General features: G+C 38.5%; 1 protein-coding gene across 3 annotated transcripts in view; it reads left to right on the plus strand.

The window, feature by feature from the left end:
- Window positions 1-22,287, plus strand: part of ADCY7 (adenylate cyclase 7) — a 67,749-nt gene that overhangs the window by 27,886 nt on the left and 17,576 nt on the right. For 2 of the 3 annotated variants that reach the window (XM_040615042.1, XM_040615045.1), the window contains 10 exons: window positions 3,529-4,093; window positions 5,364-5,564; window positions 7,631-7,795; window positions 8,603-8,752; window positions 11,027-11,175; window positions 11,489-11,600; window positions 15,868-15,995; window positions 16,229-16,387; window positions 19,859-19,991; window positions 21,283-21,468. In XM_040615042.1, the coding sequence (XP_040470976.1) occupies window positions 3,923-4,093; window positions 5,364-5,564; window positions 7,631-7,795; window positions 8,603-8,752; window positions 11,027-11,175; window positions 11,489-11,600; window positions 15,868-15,995; window positions 16,229-16,387; window positions 19,859-19,991; window positions 21,283-21,468 (1,554 nt within the window). In that variant the 5' untranslated portion in view covers window positions 3,529-3,922. Of the gene's footprint in view, window positions 1-1,080; window positions 1,176-3,528; window positions 4,094-5,363; window positions 5,565-7,630; window positions 7,796-8,602; window positions 8,753-11,026; window positions 11,176-11,488; window positions 11,601-15,867; window positions 15,996-16,228; window positions 16,388-19,858; window positions 19,992-21,282; window positions 21,469-22,287 lie in introns of all 3 variants that reach the window. The other variant, XM_040615044.1, reaches the window with a different exon arrangement.

Here is a 22,287-nt window from a genome sequence, read left to right on the forward strand (position 1 = left end):
AGCCAGCCCAGATCTGAGTAAATAGTGTTTGTTTGTTTGTTTGGCAGATGTTCCTGTGGGTTTTCAGTGCCGTTTCCAACCCATACTGCTGGGGTTGTTTCTTATATATTAACCTGGTTGGCAGATGGCTCCTTCTCCTTTCTAATTCTTTGAACACAGTGAAGGTTTCTAAAGAAATGAGGTGCTTTCTTGATAAACTGATGATCAGAGCTCCATGGTCTTATGGCAGCAGCCCACATCCAGTCCCCGTTTGGCTTGGTGTGTTTGCCACTGGTGCTGCTGGGAGTGCTATTTGGTTTTTGTGGCCTGCTGCCATTTCAGGGTTACACCTCTCTTGTGGTGTCAGAATGGCAAATCTCTAAGAAACAATGACCAAAAAAAGCAAAATACTCACGTGATCCTTAAATATGTAAAAAAGAGTATGTTAAATGGATGCTTTTACTAGTGTGTGGTGCCATCTGTGAGACAAAATCTTTTTCTCTCTCAAGCCGGTCTTCTACATTTTCAGAAGGTTGCTGGAAAAAATTCAGAGAAGGGGAGGGGCACAAAAAGCGGTGGCTTTCAGCCAAGTCTGTTAAAATTTCTTTAAAAAAAAAAAAAAAAGGTTGTCTTGTATGTTAATGGGAAGAGGGTAATACCCATAATATCTTAAAAAAAAAAAAAAAAAAAAAAAAAGACCTCAAAAAGCTGTTTAAGTGTTTGGAGTGGTTTTGGAGCTGAAATGCAATTCCTATACTGACATGTGCATGTGTGAATTTCTGTTTTTGATTGGAAGGTGATGACTGGCAAGTCATTACATTTGTCACACAAAACCATGTTTATTTAACTAATGCATAATTGCACGATTCTCAGCTAATTTTGTGTTGCAAGTAACTTGCATTTTAAAACATGTACTGCAGGAGCACACATTGCTCTGTAGTAGTTTTTAAAAAGGGGGGTGGCAGTGGTAGTGGGACATGGGATGCAGATTGAAACTAGTTCAGGAGTTGAATTATACATCTCACAGTAGCATTTATGTAGTGTATTATAGATTCTTGGTAAATCAATATAGTATTGTTTGGGGGTTTCTTTACCTAACAGAGTTTTGAGAAGAAAACGCTGTGACCCAGGATTATTCATAATTACTTGTAATGTATATCTATGAAGATCAGCGGAGGAATACACAAATCGATAAGGTAGCAATCTCTTTTTTTATTAAAATGGATTAAACCGTTGAACAGACATTTCTCTCCAACTTGGTGTCTTGTAAAACTCTCAAATAATATTCAGAAGTAGTTCTAAGCTGACATTTGACATTTTTTTAATCTTTTGAACGTTAGATAACTGAACCACAGCCTCACAGTACAGTTCTGAAGAATAGAGATTGTCCCTGGTATTGTTTTTTCATTGACATAGAAGCATAAAATTACAGAAAGCAAGCCGTGCAGTAATTTTCCTTGGAATTCAATATTAAGTAGCCCAAGACAGGATTAATTGTCTCTCATAGTTGCAAATGTTTTACTGCTTAGCAATTATTAGTTATTTTTAGACAATGGATTCGTTCCTGCTAACTGGAAAAATAAAGCTGCCTCTCAAAATAAATATTATCATAAAAAATACCCTCAAAATCTTATTTCTGCAGTTATATTAAGGAACTTTTTCATTGTTTTTGTTCCGAAAATTCACCTTTAGAGGGAACTGGGACAGCAAACCTGTTGTCTGTTATGTATAGTGGATCACATCAGGCAGAGTGTGTTCCTACACTCCCACCCTCATGGTACAGGGATTCTTCAGGCTGTTTAGTGAGTTGTTTGCGCCTCTAGTGAGTCACAGTTGTAACCTTCCCACTGTCTGTAGCTTGTCATCTTTGTAACGGAAAGATGAATTAAAATTACAATACTGGCCTCTGTGCACACCTTCTGTCAGTTCCCTCTTCGGAAAAACTGGCCTACACTCGAGTGAAGTAATTCTGCAGTCACCTGCATGACTTGGAAAATGCATGAATGTTTCAGTTTCATCTTGGCCTTGGCATCTTCTTAAAGTATCAGTGATTTCTAAGATGCGTTCACACACCTTTGCAAGAGCATTGTTACGCACATGCAAATGGTATGAGTACCAGAAGAATTTTTTCAGGTGGAAGATGGGAGGCCTTTTATTATGGAGTAAAGCTCAGTAGTAACCAGTGCAGGTGAGATACTAGGTGTACCATTAATTATATATGGGAAAGATGTCTTAAATTTTAATTCAGGTTTTAATACGTGTGTGAGTTTATTCTGGGTGTTACTGAATAAAAGTGAGGCAATATGGTGTTTTCTCTTTTTATGATTAACCCGAGTTTGCAGTATACTCTAGGAAGAAGTTGTAGTTATTAATTTTGCTGCAAAAGTTCACTTTTTTTGTTTGTTCTATCTCAGTATTGGTATATCTGTTTATGCCCACTTGGTCATTAATGATTGGGTGGTATGATAGTGTTTGCCTCTATTTACAGAGACTAAATCACTCAGTGCGGTTTCTGAAACTTTTTCCTTAACAGCACTTTCGATTGTAGTGTGAATGTAGTCTAAACAGATGTGTGTGGTTAAGCATTTTGCCTTTTGAGAGTAAGTGGCTAGGATTTGGCTTTTCTGCAAGTCTTTTGGTGGGTTCTTTCTCCCCAGAGCAATGGCCTTGGGCACCATGGTGATGGCAGTCAAGTGCAAAGAAGCTGTTGTCCTGTTATCAAGTTTTAATAAGACTTCTTCTGAAATCCTGGTTTTCATGCTTCCCTCCGTCCCATTCCCCTGCCTTTTTTTTTTGTTTTATGTTTGTTGGCATTGAGTGAATTATATTATTCATGAATCTATTAAAAAAACATTGGTCATTAGTAATTAACAATACAGTTCATTCCTTAATGTTCATTGTTAACAGAACACATCTATTGCCTTGGAAACACTATTAAATAGAGCTGAACTAAATAGACAGAACTAGATGTCAAGTATCTTTTTTTTTTCCTTAAAAAAAAAGTTTTATTGAATTTTGGCTTGGACAGCTGTAGTCTTTTCTCATTTTCTATGCTTTTTAATTAAAAAGTGAAAGAAATAAAAAAGGATTTCTTGAAGATGCATGTTTTGAAAAATAATACAATGTGTATTATGATTAAAGATTTTGTAGGTATACGTACACACAGGTGGGTGCATCACTTCAGAAGAGTTGTTAATATTCAGTTACGCAACATGCTTATGGAAACTATGTCATTTGCTCAAAAGGAAACGAATTTAGTACATTGTTCATATGAAAACGTTTCAGTTAGAGAAAGGTGCAGCTGGCGCCTGCAGGGCAGCCGTTGGCAGCGCTGCCCGAGCCCTGCCTCTGTGGCCGCTGGCAGCACTGCCCATGCATGGAGCTGTGGGGCTGCCACCCCGCCAGCAAGAAACAGCTTTGCTTGCTGGTTAGAGCATGCAGATAGGAAGTTTAAGGAGTGTACCTTTTTTTTTCCCCCTCCTTCTTCCTTGGGGAACACTGTGTACACTTAAGTGAATATGTTAATTTAATAATACTGTCTCTCTGCAGAGTTAATCCCAGGAAATGAGATTCAAGCTTATGGAAAGGAGTTAAGAGACTTGCAAAATAATAACAAAAAACCAAAACCCGAGAAAACCAACAAACAAAAAACCTGCCAAAAACTCCTATCTGCACAGATACAAGTTGATCTAAAGGTTCAAGCATAGAGCTGGCGATGAATTGCCCGTGGTTTTGGGGAGGCTAACTCTTTTGCTTCTGGTTGCATTGGAAATCCTGAAGTTAATGCTCATGAGAAGTAAAACTGGAGAGCGTGGGTTGCTTGGTGTGCCTAAAGATCGCAGAGGCAGCGGCAAAAAGACAGAACTTCTTGAAGCAGTAGCTTCAGCTGTGTCTTATTGTGTGCACTGGGAACTCAGAAAAACAGCAGACAGCCTGGGAGAAAATGCCAGCTAAAGGTAAATACTTCTTCAATGAAAATGATGACTGCAGGCTATCAGACCCACTCTATGAGAAGTACCGCTACACAAGCCAGCAGCATCCACTCCTGCTACTGCTGCTCTTCATTGCAGTCATCTTCTGGACTACTCTTATTATAATCTTCTTCGTCATTGATGTGAGTATACTTTTTTCTTTGTGTTCAATGTTTTCAAAGATTATGAGGAATCACTGTAATGGCACGTAAAACATTTCCGGCTAAATAATTTTTTGAGCAACGTGGTATCGAAGTTGCAATGTTGAAAGGAGTCAAGTAATTGTGTACATAATGCTCTGTATGTTTTTGAAGGGACAGGAAAGAGAGGAGAGAGTTGTCAGGCACAGGCACAGTTACTGTAAGGATTGTTCTTTCCTCTGTATATCCTCTATATATGAACAAATAATAATTATGCAAAATGGTAGCTAAGTTCTTGTTTCCTTCCTTGGCCCCTTTATTACTTACTACCGTAAGTTAAAACATCCTCCTTTTCTCTTATTTTCTTTTTTGTCATCTAAGAGGTGTGAATTAATACAGTAATTCATTGGTTATGAATTCATGAGGTGATTTTTTTATAAAAGGATTTGTAGATATTAATTTATATTCTTTTTTTGTCAATAATAAAACCACAACAGGAATCTCCCGGTATGATGGGTGATCCATTGAATCAATATTTAGCAAAGAGCAGGGATCCTATAGGCATAGGAAAGCTGCGTCTTAAATAATTTTTTATTGTGTAGCATAATATGATACTCTGTAAAGAAATTAGGTATTCTTCAAGCCAGCCCAGTTGACAGCTGGTAAAAAGGGGAGTTGATTTAAAGATAATGTTGTAGAAAGGTAATAAGGAAGCTGTTATAAACCTTCATTGACTTCTAACACTGCTTTCCAAATACTGTGCTTTATGTGTCTCTTTTAGCAACAAATCTAATCTCACCAATTGCATTTGTATCCCTTTTAGCTTTAATTTCTTAAAAAAAGAAAGAAATAGCAACATTATTTGTATGTTATAAGTCATCTCCTGTAAAACTTGGGAAAAGAGCTGTTCTACTCCTTTTTAGCAAAGCTCAAACTCCTTAAATGCATTTCTTTGGGTACATCTACATTGTATAATGTATAGTTAGAACATGGCTTAAAAGACAAAACCAAAACCCACTAATTTGGGAAATAATTATGGTGTAACTGGGGTAGACTGAGTATCTGTAATAGTATTTATTGCATTATCCGTATATGTGTGAATATCAGAAAGTGTTATTGCTGCCACAGCTAGACTACTTAGCAGCTCAGGTTAGCATATTTTAAAGCTATCTAAGCTGTTTCCAGGACAGTATAGGTGCATTTTCTGTTGGTTTTCTTTTTTTTCTAAAGCTGACGTTTAGACCAAGTGTAACACTTTGTTTTGCTTTTGCAGGAAGCACCTTATCATCTTGCCTTCATTATTGCAGTATGTGCTGCTCTTGTCATATTTGCAGTCATGTACTTACTTTTATGTATTGAATCCCTGTTTCGGAGATGGCTAACATTATTTGGAGTTACGATTTGGATTTGCTTCTTAATCATAGGATATGTATCACTTTTTGAAAAAGAAAATGATTATCAGTCGTGGGAACAGGTATGTATGTCTTGTTTGTTAAGATACGTAGAACTGGCTGTCAGTATATATGGATGTGTTTATGTACTTTATTTTTTCTGAATGTTCTAACTACATAATTATTTTCTTGAGGTTTAGGTTCAGTTTCCTAATTTTACTCGTTCATTATAGTAAATCTTGGTTTGTATTCTTTATTATAGTAAAAATACAGTTCAGCTGACAATTAGATAACTGCATAAATCTGTGCAAGAATTGCATCTTGAAATTGTAATTGAATTGTATTTTTATTTAAGATTTTTACTAAATCTTAATTATTATGAATTAATCTTCGAGAGAATTTTTCATTAATAATACTTGCTTGGTTAATTTACATGGGTCAAAGTGGTGTTCAAGAAGTGTGTAAGGACTCTAGAGCTGGGTGTGCCCTAGGGAGCATGTTTTCAAATCAGTGGGAGAGGTGAAGTGAACAATAAGAATTAATGACACATCCTGGCATAGCTGGGTGTGGCTAAAATTCATTGCTTAGTATCTCTGATCAGAAGATGGGCGACTTCATGATGCCAAAAATATCATAATCTGTAGGAAACTCCTCCTAAGCTTTCATAATGTAAACAGAAGAATTTTTATTGAAATAAAAATTACATTTTATCTTGTTTTACTGACTCTTCCCCTTCCCCTCTTTATTTCAAAAAGAGATAATTTATATCTATATATAAATTATCAGTTAAACAACCAAAACCTGATTTGTATTGTGGCCTGGATCCAGCACCATGTATTTAGAGTTGCTATTCAGTATTTTTTAACTTAAGGAAAAGGCTATTACCTTAGGGAAAAAATATTACTGTTCTTAACTGTAAGTACAGACGTGTAGGGAAGCAAGATTTGGTTTTGCTGCTTTCAGTGTTGCAAGCCAATGTCTTGTGTTCTTGTCATGTGATAATAGTAATGTTGGCTGAAAGCCTAAAATATGAGGAAACTCTAGATTAAAAAGTAGCAGTGAACAAGTTAATTTCAGACTTTTATCTCAAGTTATGAATTTATCACTAATTAAAACTACTGTTTAAATGCAGGTAAAACCTTTGGTTGTTCATGCTTATAAAACTGTTTCACAGTGTTCAGAACATTGTGTGATAGGGGTTGTGCATATGACAAAAAAGCATTTTTTTCAATTTTTTTTTTAGCCCAGCTAAAATAATAAAGATTAACTGAAAAGATTACTTTTGTTGAATGAAAACTTTTATTTGCTTGGTTTTTTGTTTGTTGTTGCCCCAACCAAGCTATTTATTCTGACAAAAAAGTGCAGGCTGAGCCTTGAGACTTCCTCGAAGGAAGCTCATGTCTGGAACGGCGCAAGTTGAGTTGCAGTGATGAGATGGCACTGAGCCAGGAGCACGGCAATGTTTTCCTCTAATCGGGGTTATTAGTTTCCATATATACGAGCTAAACACCATGACAAATCTATAAATATGGATTCAAGTTTTATGTACTTTCCTTCTGATTCCTAGCAGTTTAGTTGGACCATTGTGTATTCCATAAAATTTGTGCAGCTAAATACGTAGTTAGTGGCAATAATGACTATTTTCTTGTGTCAGCACTAGGAAGTATTGATTGGATTTTTAGTTTTTATCAAATATGGAGTAAACATACACGTGTGATCAGGTGATGTTAAAATTGGAATAATACCTTGGAAAAGGTGAAAAATCTGATTCTTTTCAATATTGCTATCCTTGCAACACACTGTTCCTGCCACATGATGTACAAAGTGCATCTTCAGCTGTAATAGATAAATTAAGGATGAAGGGCAAGGACAACTGAAAAACTTAAAGGTGTTATGACATGTTAAACTGTCTTATCTATGAATCTATAGCTGCTAATTCCCTCAAAGCTTTTAGGACTACCACTGTCCTTATGGTTTTAATTGTGCTTTTGAAATGTCAGTATTTAATTGTTCGGCCTGAAAATGAGCAAGAATCCTGCTATTTTCCTCCCTGTTCTGTAGTGAATTTTGGGCAGGTGCCTAATAACATGGATATGTAATACTTTTTTCTTTCCCCCCCCTCTCTTTCTTTCTTCCTTTCTTTCCAAAGGTGCCATTCTTTCTCTTCATAATCTTCACAGTTTATACCATGCTACCCTTTGGGATGCGAGGTGCTGTCATAATTAGCGTTATTTCTGCTCTCTCCCATATTATTGTTCTAAGCATTGTGGTAAGCATGACTTCTCAGGAAAATAAGGAATCCATTCTATTTCAGGTAAGGAACTACTACTTGGTTAAGTAATTAAATACCCTACTCGTATTACTATTTGTTATTGGTATAACTATCCTGTTCAGATAAGTTCTAAACTTCCACATGGATGTTTAAATTCATGGATTTGGTGCTTGGGCCTGTTGTGTTTTGCATGCTTTTCATAAAATCGCAATTAATTTAATCTGCAATGCATTTTGGTTTTGTGACCAAAGTGGAAGAAGCAGACTTATTATTTAAATTTTTTAACTAAGTTACTCAAAGTATGACAAACTTCATCGCGATCATTCTTCCCAGTCAGTGCTGTTTCAGATGGGTCTATCTAACCTCATCTGGCACTGCCTTCAGGGCGGATCAAAAGGACTGTTGCTGCTCCGGGGAGCCAGCAGGGCCAGAGAGTGCTACTGGGTGCTTTCAGGGTTCCCAACACTTACTAATAGGGTGTGTTCAAAGTTGCATCCCAGCTCTTTTGATGCGGGTGTGTGTCAGACTTCACACAGCACGCTGATGCATGAATTTGTAGGCTGGTTCTCCCTAAGTCAAACAGTAACGCTTGCAAATAAATGTTAAATGATATAGCAGAGTTTTCTGTTTCATTATACTACTGTGTGTTCCTACAGGAATGCCTGTGAAAGTTAGTTTCCACTTCCCAGGTACATCCTGGCTAATTCCAACAGTATAATTTGGTATGTGGCTAGGTAACAGAAAAATTGAACGTGGCCTGGGACTGACTGTTTTTAAGGGACTAGTATGTGTATTAGTGAAGTACCAATGACTGTTCTGCAGTAGGTAAATATTTTTCTTCTTGTGCAGCTGCTTGCCAATGCTGTCATTTTTCTTTGTGGTAACTTGATGGGTGCATTTCACAAACGCCAAATGCAGGTTGCTTCGTGGGATTTGTATAGATACACATTAAAGTGCATTCAGGTCCGAATGAAATTGAAGATTGAAAAGAGGCAACAAGTGAGTGAACTAATTCATGTTATGAATTATTTGTTTTAATTTCTAAAGTCTGTGTAATTTTTAAGGTTGGTGACTAATGCATGTTGAAAGGCTTAGTCCAATCTTTGTGATACCCACCTAGTGTCAAAAATAAAAGTTGTGCCATTTGTAACAAAAGAAGGAAGTTAAAGGGAGGAAGCTGTTCTCTGTGGCTTGTCTATGTGAAAATCACACTATTTGTAACAGGGACATAATTGCCAGTTATTTTAGTTATTTTTTTCTTAGTATAAAATGTTACTAGGACTGGTCCAAGGCAACTTAAAAGAACATGCCCTTAATGCCCTGAAAAAGACTTGTAAGGTAAGTTCAGCAGTTAGTTTCGTGCTTCCCTTTTTCACTTTTTTTTTTGTTTTGAATTCTAAAGTATTGTTGTTCTTGCATTTTCTTGTCTCACAAGCTATTTTTCTTTTGCTAGAAGGAGAAAATTGCAGCCTAAGGGGGGAGAAAATCACATAATACATTGCAGGTTTTTTTAGTATGCTATTATTTATTTCCATAAACTCTAGTGGTATTTAAAGAATAAGCAAGGAACATGAAATTCTTACCGAGGAAGGACTGTAAAGTATCAAAGCTGAAACTAGGTCGTCTTTCCTCTTTTATCCTGGTATAAGTAGGGTTAAGAACAGCAGCTCTAGAAAGCTGTCTACAGAGTTCTCTGCCTACCAGTTATTAGATGAAAGGAAGGGGCTGGAAAGTGACTGACTTGATCAAATGGAAAAGAAGAAAATGCCGCACTGCTAGCGCGATCTGTCCTCTGATGCTAATCTTGTGAGATGAGATGACAAACCTGCGTGAAAGTCCTGGCAGAATTTCCCTGTGCAGCAGCCAGGGAAGGATCTGATCAGCTTACACAGGCAGTATGTGCTCATTCTTTGGGTGGTGTGGTAACTTGCAAGTTTGGATTTTTTAATGGTTGCTTGTTTGAAGTGTAGATGTGCTTAAGACTATGGACAACTTTTCTTTTCATCTGTGTTGTAATTTATTACACAATTTTGAGTCTCCTTTTTGCCACCCACTTTTTCTCTGTGAAAACCATGCGAGAAATGCAGTTCAGGTTTCCTTGTCACTTCCTTGAGAAGTGTGTAACGTCAGCCTCAGATGGCCCTGTTACATTCACTGGATCGGTTTAAATTGTTCCCCAAGGTTAACTCTCCTAGTTCTAAAACACTAGAGGAGGGGAAGGAGGTATTTCTGTTTCTGGGGGCAGTCTCAAACTAACTGCTCTCTGTACTTAGTGTAGGCTAGTACTTGATGGTCAAGAACTCCCTCTTCCTACTGTGCTCCCAAGGCATTTCCTTTTGGTAGCAGGCATTGCTTAAGCAACCCTGGCAGCTTACTGCCATCTTCATGGGACTGCATCAGCTATTCAGGGAAAGGGGACAAAGATTTGGTCTAAAGGGGCAGCATTTTACTCGGTTACACAATGTGTTGACTTTACTGGTGATGTCATCAGAAAAAGTTCCTGCTTGTAGCTGCTCCATGCAGCATTTCCTCTTCTGTGGTGACTATCTCTGGGGTGGTAGAGCCCTTCCTGGGTTAAAAGTACCGTATTTTTGTCTTCCTCTTCTGCCCAGCAACTTAGCAGGGTTGTCTCTGAATGACGGGCTTTTAAGTCAAAGCCAGTGTAAAACAGGACACTGAATAGTCAAACAATCTAAGTGGTTTTTGAAGAGTCTGTATTCTCAGTTCAGGAGACTTTGTTTCAGTGGCATCAGTTCCTGGTTCATTTAAGCTGTAGCAGCACATTGTTGATGCTGTTGTGTCTGTTGCTGCTTTTCCAGTATTTAAGAATTCACAAGGGTTTTGAATACTGCATAGATTGTTCGTTACAGAATATAAGCTTTTACCAGACGCTTTATCAGGCAATGCTAACATAACAGTGAGATTGGTGGACAAAATAAGTTGTCATTTATCCAGAAATTGTAGTACTGAATAGTGAATTTCTGTGTTTTTCATGGTTACAAAGAGATGTCACATCTAGGTCACAAGGAAAAACAAACAAAAAAATATACAATGGCCTTACTTAACTGTAAAATTGGTGATTTTGAGAACAGAAATGTAAGTCTTTTCTGGAAAACCTGACATGCATTACTCAAAAACTATTTGAATAAAGATGTTTGGTTTGTTGTTGTTTGGGTTTTTTTAATTCCTTTTTGCAGTCACTAAAACTTACAATTTCAAATTTACTGTATTAAGAATTTTACATTGTTAGTTTTCCCCCCCCTCTCCTTTTAGGAAAATTTGCTTTTATCCATACTGCCAGCTCATATCTCAATGGAAATGAAGCTAGCAATCATAGAACGACTAAAGGAAACTAATGATAATAGGCAAATGCATGACAACAACTTCCACAGTCTATATGTAAAAAGGCACCAAAATGTTAGGTAAGTGGAAACTGTAGAAGTAATTGTATTAATGTAAGTTCCTGATGCTTAACAGTGTACGTGGTCCAGTGAAATTAAAATTTGGAGACAGACTTTCAGGCTGAAGCGAGCTTCTTTCCTGTTGTGGGGAGATAATGTGTCTTGAACTGATGTATTGCCTTCTATATCAGTTGAGACACTCCTTTTTTTCTGGAGTTGTTTTCCAAAGAGAGAGATGCTTTCTGTTAAATGTATTTTAATGTTTAAGCTGACTGTGGAATAGACATATCTTCATATTTTAATTATGTTGTTTCTTCCTTTTGTTTTCGTCCAGCATTCTTTATGCAGACATTGTAGGATTTACTCGCCTCGCCAGTGACTGCTCTCCTAAGGAACTAGTAGTGATGCTGAATGAACTTTTTGGAAAGTTTGATCAGATTGCAAAGGTAGGTGTTGCAGTTTGTCGTGCACTAGGGATAAAGGCCACCATTAGAAAAAGAAGTCTTTCCTGCAAGACTGAAGACAGTTGGTGTTAGTGCTTCTGAAGTCAGGAAGCGAAGGCTGCTTTGGCTTTAAAGCTAACTAGCAAAATCACCTTTAAATAGAATTTAAAACAAGAATAAGAAATTTAGCAAGTTGTTACTGTAATTCTAATTCTTGAGTCTGGAGGTTTATCTGTATTGCTCAGGAAATTGTCTGACAGCAATAAATGGTTGTAATAGCGCTGTAAGAGTTACTGTATACAAGGTCTACTGAGGAGCTTTGCTGTGTTCAGTTAGAAGGATCATTTGTTGGCTCTACAAATGGAGAACTCTCAGGCACACATTTAAAGTCATAAATTCAGTCATATTGCTTCAGACCCCAAGGAGTTATTTAGATCAGGAATAATAATTAGTAATGGATACTTACAGAAAAGTGTAAGAAAGGGAAGTAGATTAAAATGGTCCCTATTAAGACATGCCCTTACTACTGACCCTTTAGGCTGGCTGTAGTTCTTACTGGTGCCACTTCTAAGTGCTGCTCGAAGTTAATTTCTTTGCAGCTGTAACACAAAGTTTTTGTGTTCTCAGATTACAGGGACTGCATCACATAGGTGTTCACGTGACTGACTGTGTGGTGATTTCTGTTATTTTCTACAGCTGAGCCTAGTTCTGCATATATGTTCTGTCATATCCATTGATTTTTCTGTATTAGGAGGCAAAGCGCTGCATTATATTGCATCTTATGCGATATTAAAAAAAGCAAATACCAACCCGAATTCTGGTTCTAGAAATTTAACATTGGTGAAGCATAACTCAAGACTGGTGACTACCTATCAAAACTTCCCATGGTTTAAAGATCGTAGAATCATAGAATGGTTTGGGTTGGAAGGGTTGTTAAAGATCATCTAGTTCCACCACCCCCTAAATGTTGGTTTGATTTCATAATTGACTATATTTGGATATACTGAATACAAATTAGAAAATTAACGGACTTGGAAAATCCTGGTTTTATGAAATTCTAAAAATTCTTCAGAAAAGTGGGAAAACCAAAATTATTAATATAGCACAGGAGTGAACTTTAATTAAGTCTTTGTGGATATCACTGAATAAGTTCTTAAATATATCACTGATTAAAACCTGGCTTAATCCTAGTTAATGCTTTTGACTAAATGACATTGCTAATTCTTGTATTTATATGAAGTCAGTTGCTGTTAAAACTTCAAGTACTGGCAAATATGAGTATCTTACTAACTATTGCATTGCTGTTATGCAGCTCTTACACAAGGTCATGTCATCTTAGTTGCTATGAGCTTTTTATGCCAAAGTAGAAGCTGAGGTTAGACATTTGGTCTTTTTTTTTTTTTTTCAACTGTTTGTCAGATACAAAGGTAGAAAATATTCCAGCTTTTGAGTGGTATGTTTTAATTTCTCACTCCGTCCGCAAATCGCACTGTTTAAAAAATGTCTGGATTTAGTGAGTCAAGGTCTTTTGCAACTCTGTGGTTAAGCTGTAAGAAGAGATTCCTGCTTTTTGTGCTATTTTTGTTCTGCCAGGGAGTATTCTCAGTCATCTTTTCCATAATGTAAAAATGTTGTAGGCTTCAATTTACCTAACAAAAGTTGATGGCTAATGTGGATGCTGAGCTGGATACTGAAGTCTAATAGCTCTAATCTAGGGCTAGGTTCCCCTGCTGATCTATTCAAGCTTGGCATTTGCTGCAACACTCAGAACCTACTGGATGGCTGTTGTGGTTTAACTCCAGCTGGCAACTAACTACAACACAGCCACTTGCTCACTCTACACCCCCTCCCCCCCAACCACCCCGCTGAGATGGGAAGGAGAATTGGAAAAAGGTAAAACTCATGGGTTGAGATAAGAGCAATTTAACGCTTGATACAGGGGCAGAGTGTACCCTCAGCAAGTTTGCTGATGGTACAAAACTGGGAGGAGTGGCTGACACACCAGAAGGCTGCGCTACCATTCAGCAAGACCTGGGCAGGCTGGAGAGTTTGGTAGAGGAACCAAATGAAGTTCAATAAAGGCAAGTGTAGGGTCTTGCATCTGGGGAGGAACAACCCCATGCACTAGTACAGGTTAGGGCTGACCTGTTGGAATGCAGCTCTGTGGAGAAGGACCTGGGAGTTCTGGTGAGCAGCAAGTTGCCCATGGGCCAGCAGTGTGCCCTGGTGGCCAAGAAGGCCAGTGGTACCCTGGGTTGTGTAAGGACAAGTGTGGCCAGCAGGTCAAGGGAGGTGATCCTCACCCTCTACTCTGCCCTGGTGAGGCCACATCTGGAGTGTTGTGTCCAGTGCTGGGCTCCCCAGTTCAAGAGACTGGGAACTACTGGAGAGGGGCCAGCGGAGGCTGTGAAGGTGATCAGGGGACTGGAACATCTCCCGTATGAGGAAAGGCTGAGAGAGCTGGGGCTGTTTAGCCTGGGGAGGAGAAGATGAGAGGGGATCTTAGCAATGTCTACAAATACCTTAAGGGCGAGTGTCAAGAGGACGGGGCCAGGCTCCTTTCAGTAGTGCACAGCGACAAGACAAAGTGCAACAGGCACAGTCTGCAACTCAGGAATTTCCTTGAGAATATGAGGAAAATATTCTCTACTTTAAGGGTGACAGAGCTCTGGAACAGGCTGCCCAGGGGGGTTGTGGAGTCCCCTTTTCTGGAGATGTTCGAAACCTGCCTGGACATGATTCTGTGCAACCTGCTGTAGGTTACCCTGCTTTAGCAGGGGGTTGGACTAGATCTCCAGAAGTCCCTTCCAACCCTGATCGTTCTGTGATTCTGTGAAATAAAATAACAATAATAATAGTAGTAGTAATAATAACAACAACAATTGTAATGAAAAGGAAAGAGAAAGAGTCAGGAATTAAATGTAAGGGTGAAAAAACTGGAACAAGTGATGCACAATGCAGTTGCTCACCACCTGCTGACCCAGCCAGTCCCCGAGCAGTGATCACTGGCCCCAGCCAACTCCCCCCATTTCCATACTGAGCATGATGTTCTATGGTATGGAATATCCCTTTGGTTAGCTTGGGTCAGCTGTCCTGGCTCTGCTCCCTCCCGGCTTCTTGTGCCCCTGCTCCCTGGCAGAGCACGGGGAACTGAAAAGTCCTTGACTTGGGGTAAGCACGACTTAGCAACAACTAAACCATCAGTGTGTTATCAACGTTATTCTCATACTAAATCCAAAACACAGCACTGTGCCAGCTACTAGGAAGAAAATTAACTCTATCCTAGCCAAAACCAGGACAATGGCTTAAGATGGTGGAGAATGCTGGATGTTCTCTTAAGGCTTTGGCTGGTGAGGGAGAACAGCTTAGTGTTTGGTAAATTGTCACTGATTTGGGCTGATGCTGGAGTTGACTGAAGAATTTGTGGGCCGTTCCCACAGCAGAGAGGGCTGGGCAGCCCAAGGTGTCAGCTAGCTCAAATTAAACCATCTCTACTCAGCAGTCAATCACTATACAGCCTCACAGAATTAGCCTTGGCTTGCTTGCAGCCTCTTTAGTTAAAATTCTTTGATAATGTTTTAATGAAAGACATTATGAGGAGCTCTTTGCTCTTTGCCTTTCCTTTCTGCAGCCAGTCATGGACAGCAGTCCCCCGTGTTGCACAGTTAGGAAAGAGTTTTCTGCTGTCAGATAGTATTGCGAGTTTTTTTTTTTTTAGCAATAGAAAACTGTAGCATGTGCTGGCTTCCTCTTCAGTTATATTTGAAACAAAAAAGCTCGTTTTGCTTCTGCATTTAATTCTTAACTTCTCCCTAAATTCTGTGCAGGTTTTACAATACTGCACAATGTTACTTATGAGGTCGCCATGCAAAAATTGAGGAAAATGTGAACAAACTGCAGAAAATTCAGGTTAATTCAGATGTTAATAAAGATGAAGATTAAAAGATAGATAAGCAGATTTCATCCTTTAGATGGTAAATTCTGTGACAATTTTATTTTTATCTTTATTTCCTAATGGTACACGGTTCCAAGAATCAAGTCAGAAAGTAGCAAGACGATTTTATTTTAGAAATGCTTAAAGTGGTCCTTTTGGTTACCCTCCAGTGAGCAACATCCAGGGATTTGGATGTGGGAAAAGAAGAAGTAAGCTTTGCTTCAACAAGGATTGAATGAAGCTTGACTTTCTCAAAACAATACAGACAAGTCCTAGTTTTGGTGGTGTTAGCCTACTTGCAGTAAAATGTTAAATATGTTTACTGTAATTTCACAGGAGAATGAATGCATGAGAATAAAAATCCTGGGAGACTGTTACTACTGTGTCTCAGGTCTACCCGTGTCCTTACCAGTTCATGCCAGGAACTGTGTTAAAATGGGACTCGACATGTGCGAAGCAATAAAGTAAGTATAGCACAGAAAACTTTTTAGCCTATAAAGGCTATGAAGTTATTGAATAAAGTCATTCTTTGTTTTCTTGTCAGCATTCAAAGTGTATTTATTAGTTGGATATTTACACGTTAGGTCATAAGTTTGTCTTTTTCCTTTGCATTAAGTGTGCAATGAGACATAAACCTCCAGGAGGAGGAGAGAAAATCAAGTGTGACTTACACTTTAATACCCTCTTCCCTCCATAGGCAGGTGAGAGAAGCCACAGGAGTGGATATCAACATGCGGGTTGGTATTCATTCTGGGAACGTGCTGTGTGGCGTGATCGGCCTGCGGAAGTGGCAGTATGACGTCTGGTCACATGATGTGTCCTTGGCGAACCGCATGGAGTCTGCGGGTGTACCTGGGTGAGGATCGTCCCTGTCAGTGCTGATTCACTCTGTCATCATGGTTTTCATAATCCTGGTTTATGACTCTGGAATTTGTAACTGCTGTGACACAAATCCTCATACTGGGATGATGAAAACAGTACAAATGTGTACTTACCAGAGCTGTAAAATGTTAGTATTTTCTGAGTTTGTTTTCAATGGACTATAAAATTCTATTCTGAAGCAAGCGACTGCTTCTTTACCTTCCCTTCATTGGAGAAACATGTACCTTCAGCAGTGCATTATGTTGACTTAGTTAATTTGTGGTGTGCACTATATTTGTAAGTTTAGCTAAAGAATAGATTATGCTACTTATATCGACAAGGCAAAGCTGCGTATTTACCTAGTGTTTCTGTTAATCTATTGATCAGTCCCACTTGATTTGTATTAGCTCTATATTCACCACCCCTACTCCCCCAAAAACACAACTCTGTAATTAAAATGCAGTTTGATGAGGAGCATCCAAGCAAGGAGAGTTTGGAGCTGCTGGTTGTTGCGTATTCTCTCTGTGTACCATTTGTCATGGGCAGAATGGGAAGGATAAACGAGTGGTCCTGAGTGCAAGCAGTAATGGGACTTGCCATGTGCTGCTCATCAATGCAAAGCATTGGGTTCGGGGTTGATATTCATGCTGCCTTTTTTAAGATTCTTATTGAAAAGGACAACTATAAATGTTTTTAGAAAACACTAGCATTTTGTATTTTCTCCAGCTAAGAAACTTTTTTGTAGTCTGCATCAAAAAGGACCATATTAATAGTTTCCCTTTTTCCATTCCTAAATGAGACCATGATTTTGTAGGTTCTTGGTAGTCTGCAAATTAGTAGTTATTAATTGAATGGCATTCATGTGGGTGTATGTTTAAGCACTGAAGTAATTGTTTCTTTTGGAAAGGGATTCTAACCAGTCACATTATAGGATTTCTTACTACTTCTGTGCCTCAGACAGCTTTTAGGTATATGCTTGTAACTTAAAAATTAGTTTTTGCAAAGGAGATATGAATATCAAATTATTCTCTTGCATTGGTGACCGAAATAGAAAGAAAACTAATTGGAGCTTGGTTTACAGTTGCAATACCATCCGGGCTGAGTGTTTTAGTATGTTGACTCAGCATGTTTAAACAAGAGTATGGAGTTGTAAAAGTTTCTTTTGTTGGTAAAGCAAACAACGTGACTCTGAATATGGCACCAAAACATATTTTCTTAGTCACGTTTAGGACCATTGCCTACTCTTGACAACTTTGATTATTCCATTATGTTCTTCATGCTTATGTTTAGTAATAAAGCTGGTTTAGGTTGGCATGCTGATTCATAAATTACACTTAATACTTACTATATCTACACATGTCTAGCACTTGCTTATCACGTGTTTCACCATTAGCCAGAGAAAACCTTCCACTTGTGGAAGACTGAGCCTCACAGGGAGGAAGGGTTTCTATTAGTTTTGCAGATGGTATGTTCTATTTGTTTCCTGCTCTGTGTAAAAATGATGTGTCTGGGATTTCCCATTCCAATGTTAGCTAGTCCTGCTCCTTTGGAAGCCGAAGTTTTGTCATTAGGAGCAGTTTGAGGTTTTTATTTAAAACAGTAAGTATATATATTTTGGTTTTCTGTAAATGAAGGAATTCTAAAGACTTTAGAAAGGATGCAGGAAAACTTCTAGCGTTACAAATATTTTATTTCCATTGACAGAGTATCCTTGTTTATCTTGCTGATTTAAAAAAATATTTGTATCCCTAACAATATAGTACACTAGTAAAGCAGAAAGGACTAGCATAAAACAAAAATTAAAAATGCATTTATGACCAATTCTCTCTAATATGAATATGCGTAAAAGATCAGAAGATGTTATTCTCAGGGCTGTTAGCACAGAGTGCAGTATGCTAGGTATTCTGTGCTAGCATGGGAAGTGCAAGAGTGCGTGTTACAGCTTGCCTTTCGGAGACAGCTTTAGTGGTAGCAGCTTTTGGTGATGTGCTGAGCCTGGAATCCACTAAGCATTAATAACCGCTGAGAAATCATCAGCATAGTAATTGAAATGGAAAGAAGTTTGCAGTAAGGTCTGAAATGTATTCTGACAGTGTGATTTGGGGAAGAGGGGAGAGGAAGCTTAGTAAAATGGAGAATGGTTGATAGTGAACAAATGTACTACTTTTTGAGATCAGTGGAAAACCGCAGAAAACTTGCTGCAGTACGTGATTCTGTTTTAAGGCTCAATTAATACAGACATCACTTAGTATGCCTCAGCCTCTGGGAGAAAATGATGCTTTAAAAGAAGCTTTAAAATTTCAGATTTGAAGGTTTACCTCGATTACAAAACTGCATAATCAAGATAACAATTGAAAAACAGTTTTTTTGGAGACCATTACCAGTAAGCAAATAAAACAGTGCATCCTTTATATTCCAAAACTCTTACCTTTTGTCTCCAAAAGTATTGAGGAATTTTTTTACTTTTCGTTGTGGGAAGCTGCAGCCAGTGGTCTCCATGTCTTGGCTAAATCATCTTCAGGCAAACCTATATCCGGCATAAGGAAGATGGGACAGTGATCCCCTTGCTCTCTGTAGTTAGGCAAGAGTGCTGCACTGTCAGCTTGCTTTCTGGAAATGTTCTATTCCCAGCTCTGTGCTGAGGGATTGTAGGACCGACAGCACAGTGTTTAACCCTTCCGTGCTAAGGAAAAGTGAGAAAAGCTGTGAGAAGATGAACGATGAGAAAGTAGGATATAAGAAAATAAATGCTATTTTAGGAACACGCTCAAGTTTCTTGTTGAGAAATTCTGTGAAAAGGTATTACTCATATTTTATATGGAAATAGGTGATTTGGGATACTGAACTAAATTACATGTGAGGGAAAGTGTGAATGGATACAGAAAAATACTAGTTGCTCGTCTTGGATGTGTATTGCTGTTGTTGCTGTGTCGTGCTTTTCTCCGATTGTTTCAGTCAGAAAAGACAGGCTTTCAGACTTACCCTCCTAGTTAACAAAAAACCTTTTCCAGCTTTTTTCCAGACTTTGTAACCATCTCCTCCCCTCCTCATGCATTTCTAGCATCAGACAGTCCTCGCTTGCATTTTGTGTGAGCTTTCACTGCAGCTCTTGCCATCTGAAACAACCCGCTTGTGACTGTCTTGTCAGTCATCAGACCTCCTTTGATGACGTTTCTTCTTGTTTCTTACATGTCTCTGCTTATTTCAGTTTAATTTTTTACTGCTACCATCTCATGCTAGAAACTGTTTTTTAGCATAATTGCTGTGAAAGATGTGTAATGAGGAACCACAGTAAAGGGGACTGTAAATACAGTTTCAAGTACTGGCAGGATTTTGCAGTTGGCAGCCAAAGCACAAGATGGCTGAAAAGCAGAAATGTTCGCAGTGGCCATTGAAATGTAAATGAAATGCTTAATGTGACCTTTCTGTAAGTGTTTGGGTCTCTTGTTCTTTCTGCCCTTCTCAGCCGTGTACACATCACTGAAGCAACATTAAATCACTTAGGCAAAGCTTATGAAGTAGAAGAAGGCAATGGACACCTGAGGGATCCTTACCTTGAATCCATGAATATCAAAACCTACTTGGTGGTTGATCCAAGGGTATGTGCATGTTTTTAAGCATGTATATTTATTCAAATGCATACATACATGTTAGGTACATAGGTGTCTGTGGTGCGTACACCTTTTTAATTCAGGAACAGGATTAAAGCATGATATGAGTCATCAGAGTAGCTTGGATTTGGGACTTTAGATCTGAAAGCTCATCCTGTTTTATGACATGTCTGTTAGCTTGAAGGTAGTAAGTGTTGTGCTGAAACCTCTTATGTGGTCCCCTTAGAGTAAAAATAAGTATTTGACTGTGTTGGTGTGAAGTGTCTCTCTCACAAATTCAGGTCAAAAGGTAGGATACAGTGATGAAAGAATACCTGTACTGTGTGGGCACTTTCAGATAGAATATTCCCTGTAAAATAGCTTCTGGCATCTTCCTCGCTATCTTAGATGTGAGTTTCACCTTCTTTTAAAGGTGTGAAGTTAGCAACTGTTGGTTGCCCCTTTAAAGCCTGGTAACTGCAAACACCTGGAGCATTGCTACTTTGAATTGGCTTGTGCTTGATGAGTAAAATATTTCAAAAGAAAAAAAGAATGAAAATTACAAACCTCCTTCCTTCAAGGCCTTTACAGGAAGGAGCAGTATAGAGCCACTTCTAATTAGCAAGAACGCAATTTTATCTTTGTTGTATGTTTTATGCACCCAACACTGCAACCACCCCACCCCCCAACATTTACATAGCACATATTCTCAGAATGAGGATCTATGCCTATTAAAATAGCCCCTGCTCACTTGTGATGTTAGAGAATAACCAGTCACTGATGTATCACTTTATTCTGTAGCTTTAGCTTCCTTGTAGGTCCACAAAGGTATTACTGCATACCCTGTATATACTGCCTGATCTTTCACCTGTGACGCAGGGATATAATCTAATGTAGAGTCTGTAATTTGTGGGATCTTGTTCTGACACACCCTCGCTCAGGAATTGGGAATCTTTTTCTCCTGCTGGTGTGCTGACTGCAAGGGAAACGTATCTGTTCGTAAGATCCTGCAATGTCTTGCATCATTGTAAGTAAACCAGGAAGTCTGAATGTTGCAGTGTTACAAGTGAAGGCTTGTAAAGACAGCTGAAGCAAATTCGTTATGTCATGTTTTGCTGTAGCTCACATTAATTAAATCAGATAAAGGAATCGAGGTTGGCTGACATGTTCCTGATACGAGTTCAGAGTCCTACTAAACAGCTAGATTATATAGTCCTAAACTGTTTGAGTACACAGAGCTTCATTTCTTTGTACTTTGTATAATTTTCTGTTTTCTAAATGAATACCTTTTTTCTGTTAGTCCAAACAATGCATATCAAATAATCATCTCCCTAAAACAAGAGTTAATGACGGGCTGAAGATGCGAGCCTCTGTTCGGATGACGCGTTATTTAGAGTCCTGGGGAGCAGCCCGGCCGTTTGCCCACCTGAACCACAGAGAAAGCGTGAGCAGTGACTCTTCAGCTTCACAAGGAAGGCGAAGAAAGGTGAGGGTCAAAGTAACGATTGCCATCCTACAATTGCAAACTGCTTCTCGTGTCTATGGTGTGAAACTGGAAACCTGACACGTTTTTTGTGGCTGCATTTCTACTGTTGGTGTTCAGTGTGTACACAGAACTAAGAAGGCATCTGTGCAATAAATTTCTGTCAGAACTTAAAAGTATTCAAACTCTGCCAATCTCTGCTGTGCTATGCTCATAGTAAACCTTCAAAGTAAAAGTAAAACTTTGAAACTGTCTTTTTTTTTTCTTGACATTTTACTATCTGGTGGTCCTGCTCACTACAAGTAGTTTTGGAAAAAAGATAATTCATCCCAGTGTCCAGATGCACTCAACATTTACTTAAAAAGTGTAGAAAATTAACAGTCCCTCCATGTGCTCCACCTGCACAGGAATTTATCAGTAAAGAATTATTAAGAATTCTTAAGATTTTAAAATTTAAGAAAATTCATTTTTTCCCTTCCATCTGTCCTTCCTGAAAACTGAAAGGCATGTGCATGCTTTTAGGCGTGCTCCTGGAGGCACACCAAGGCTGTATTACTGCCTGTGGACAGGTAGCTGTCCACAGGCAGTAATAAATTTATTACAATTAGATTTTAAATTAACTATCCAGCCATTCAGGCTTGTGGAAGTGGTTTCCAGTCTACTTGCTTCTGCTGATGTTAGTTATTTCAGTGTGTGGAGAAAAGTAAAAGATAGATCTGTTCAATTATCTTCTAACAATTGTTTTGGTCAGAAAATCTCCACTTGCTAAAGCAGAAAACTTTGCTGGAAAGGGTTGATTTTTATAAACTTTTCTATTTGAGA

This window comes from Falco naumanni, chromosome 15 (assembly GCF_017639655.2).
Source record: "Falco naumanni isolate bFalNau1 chromosome 15, bFalNau1.pat, whole genome shotgun sequence".
Classification (NCBI taxonomy): Eukaryota; Metazoa; Chordata; class Aves; order Falconiformes; family Falconidae; genus Falco; species Falco naumanni.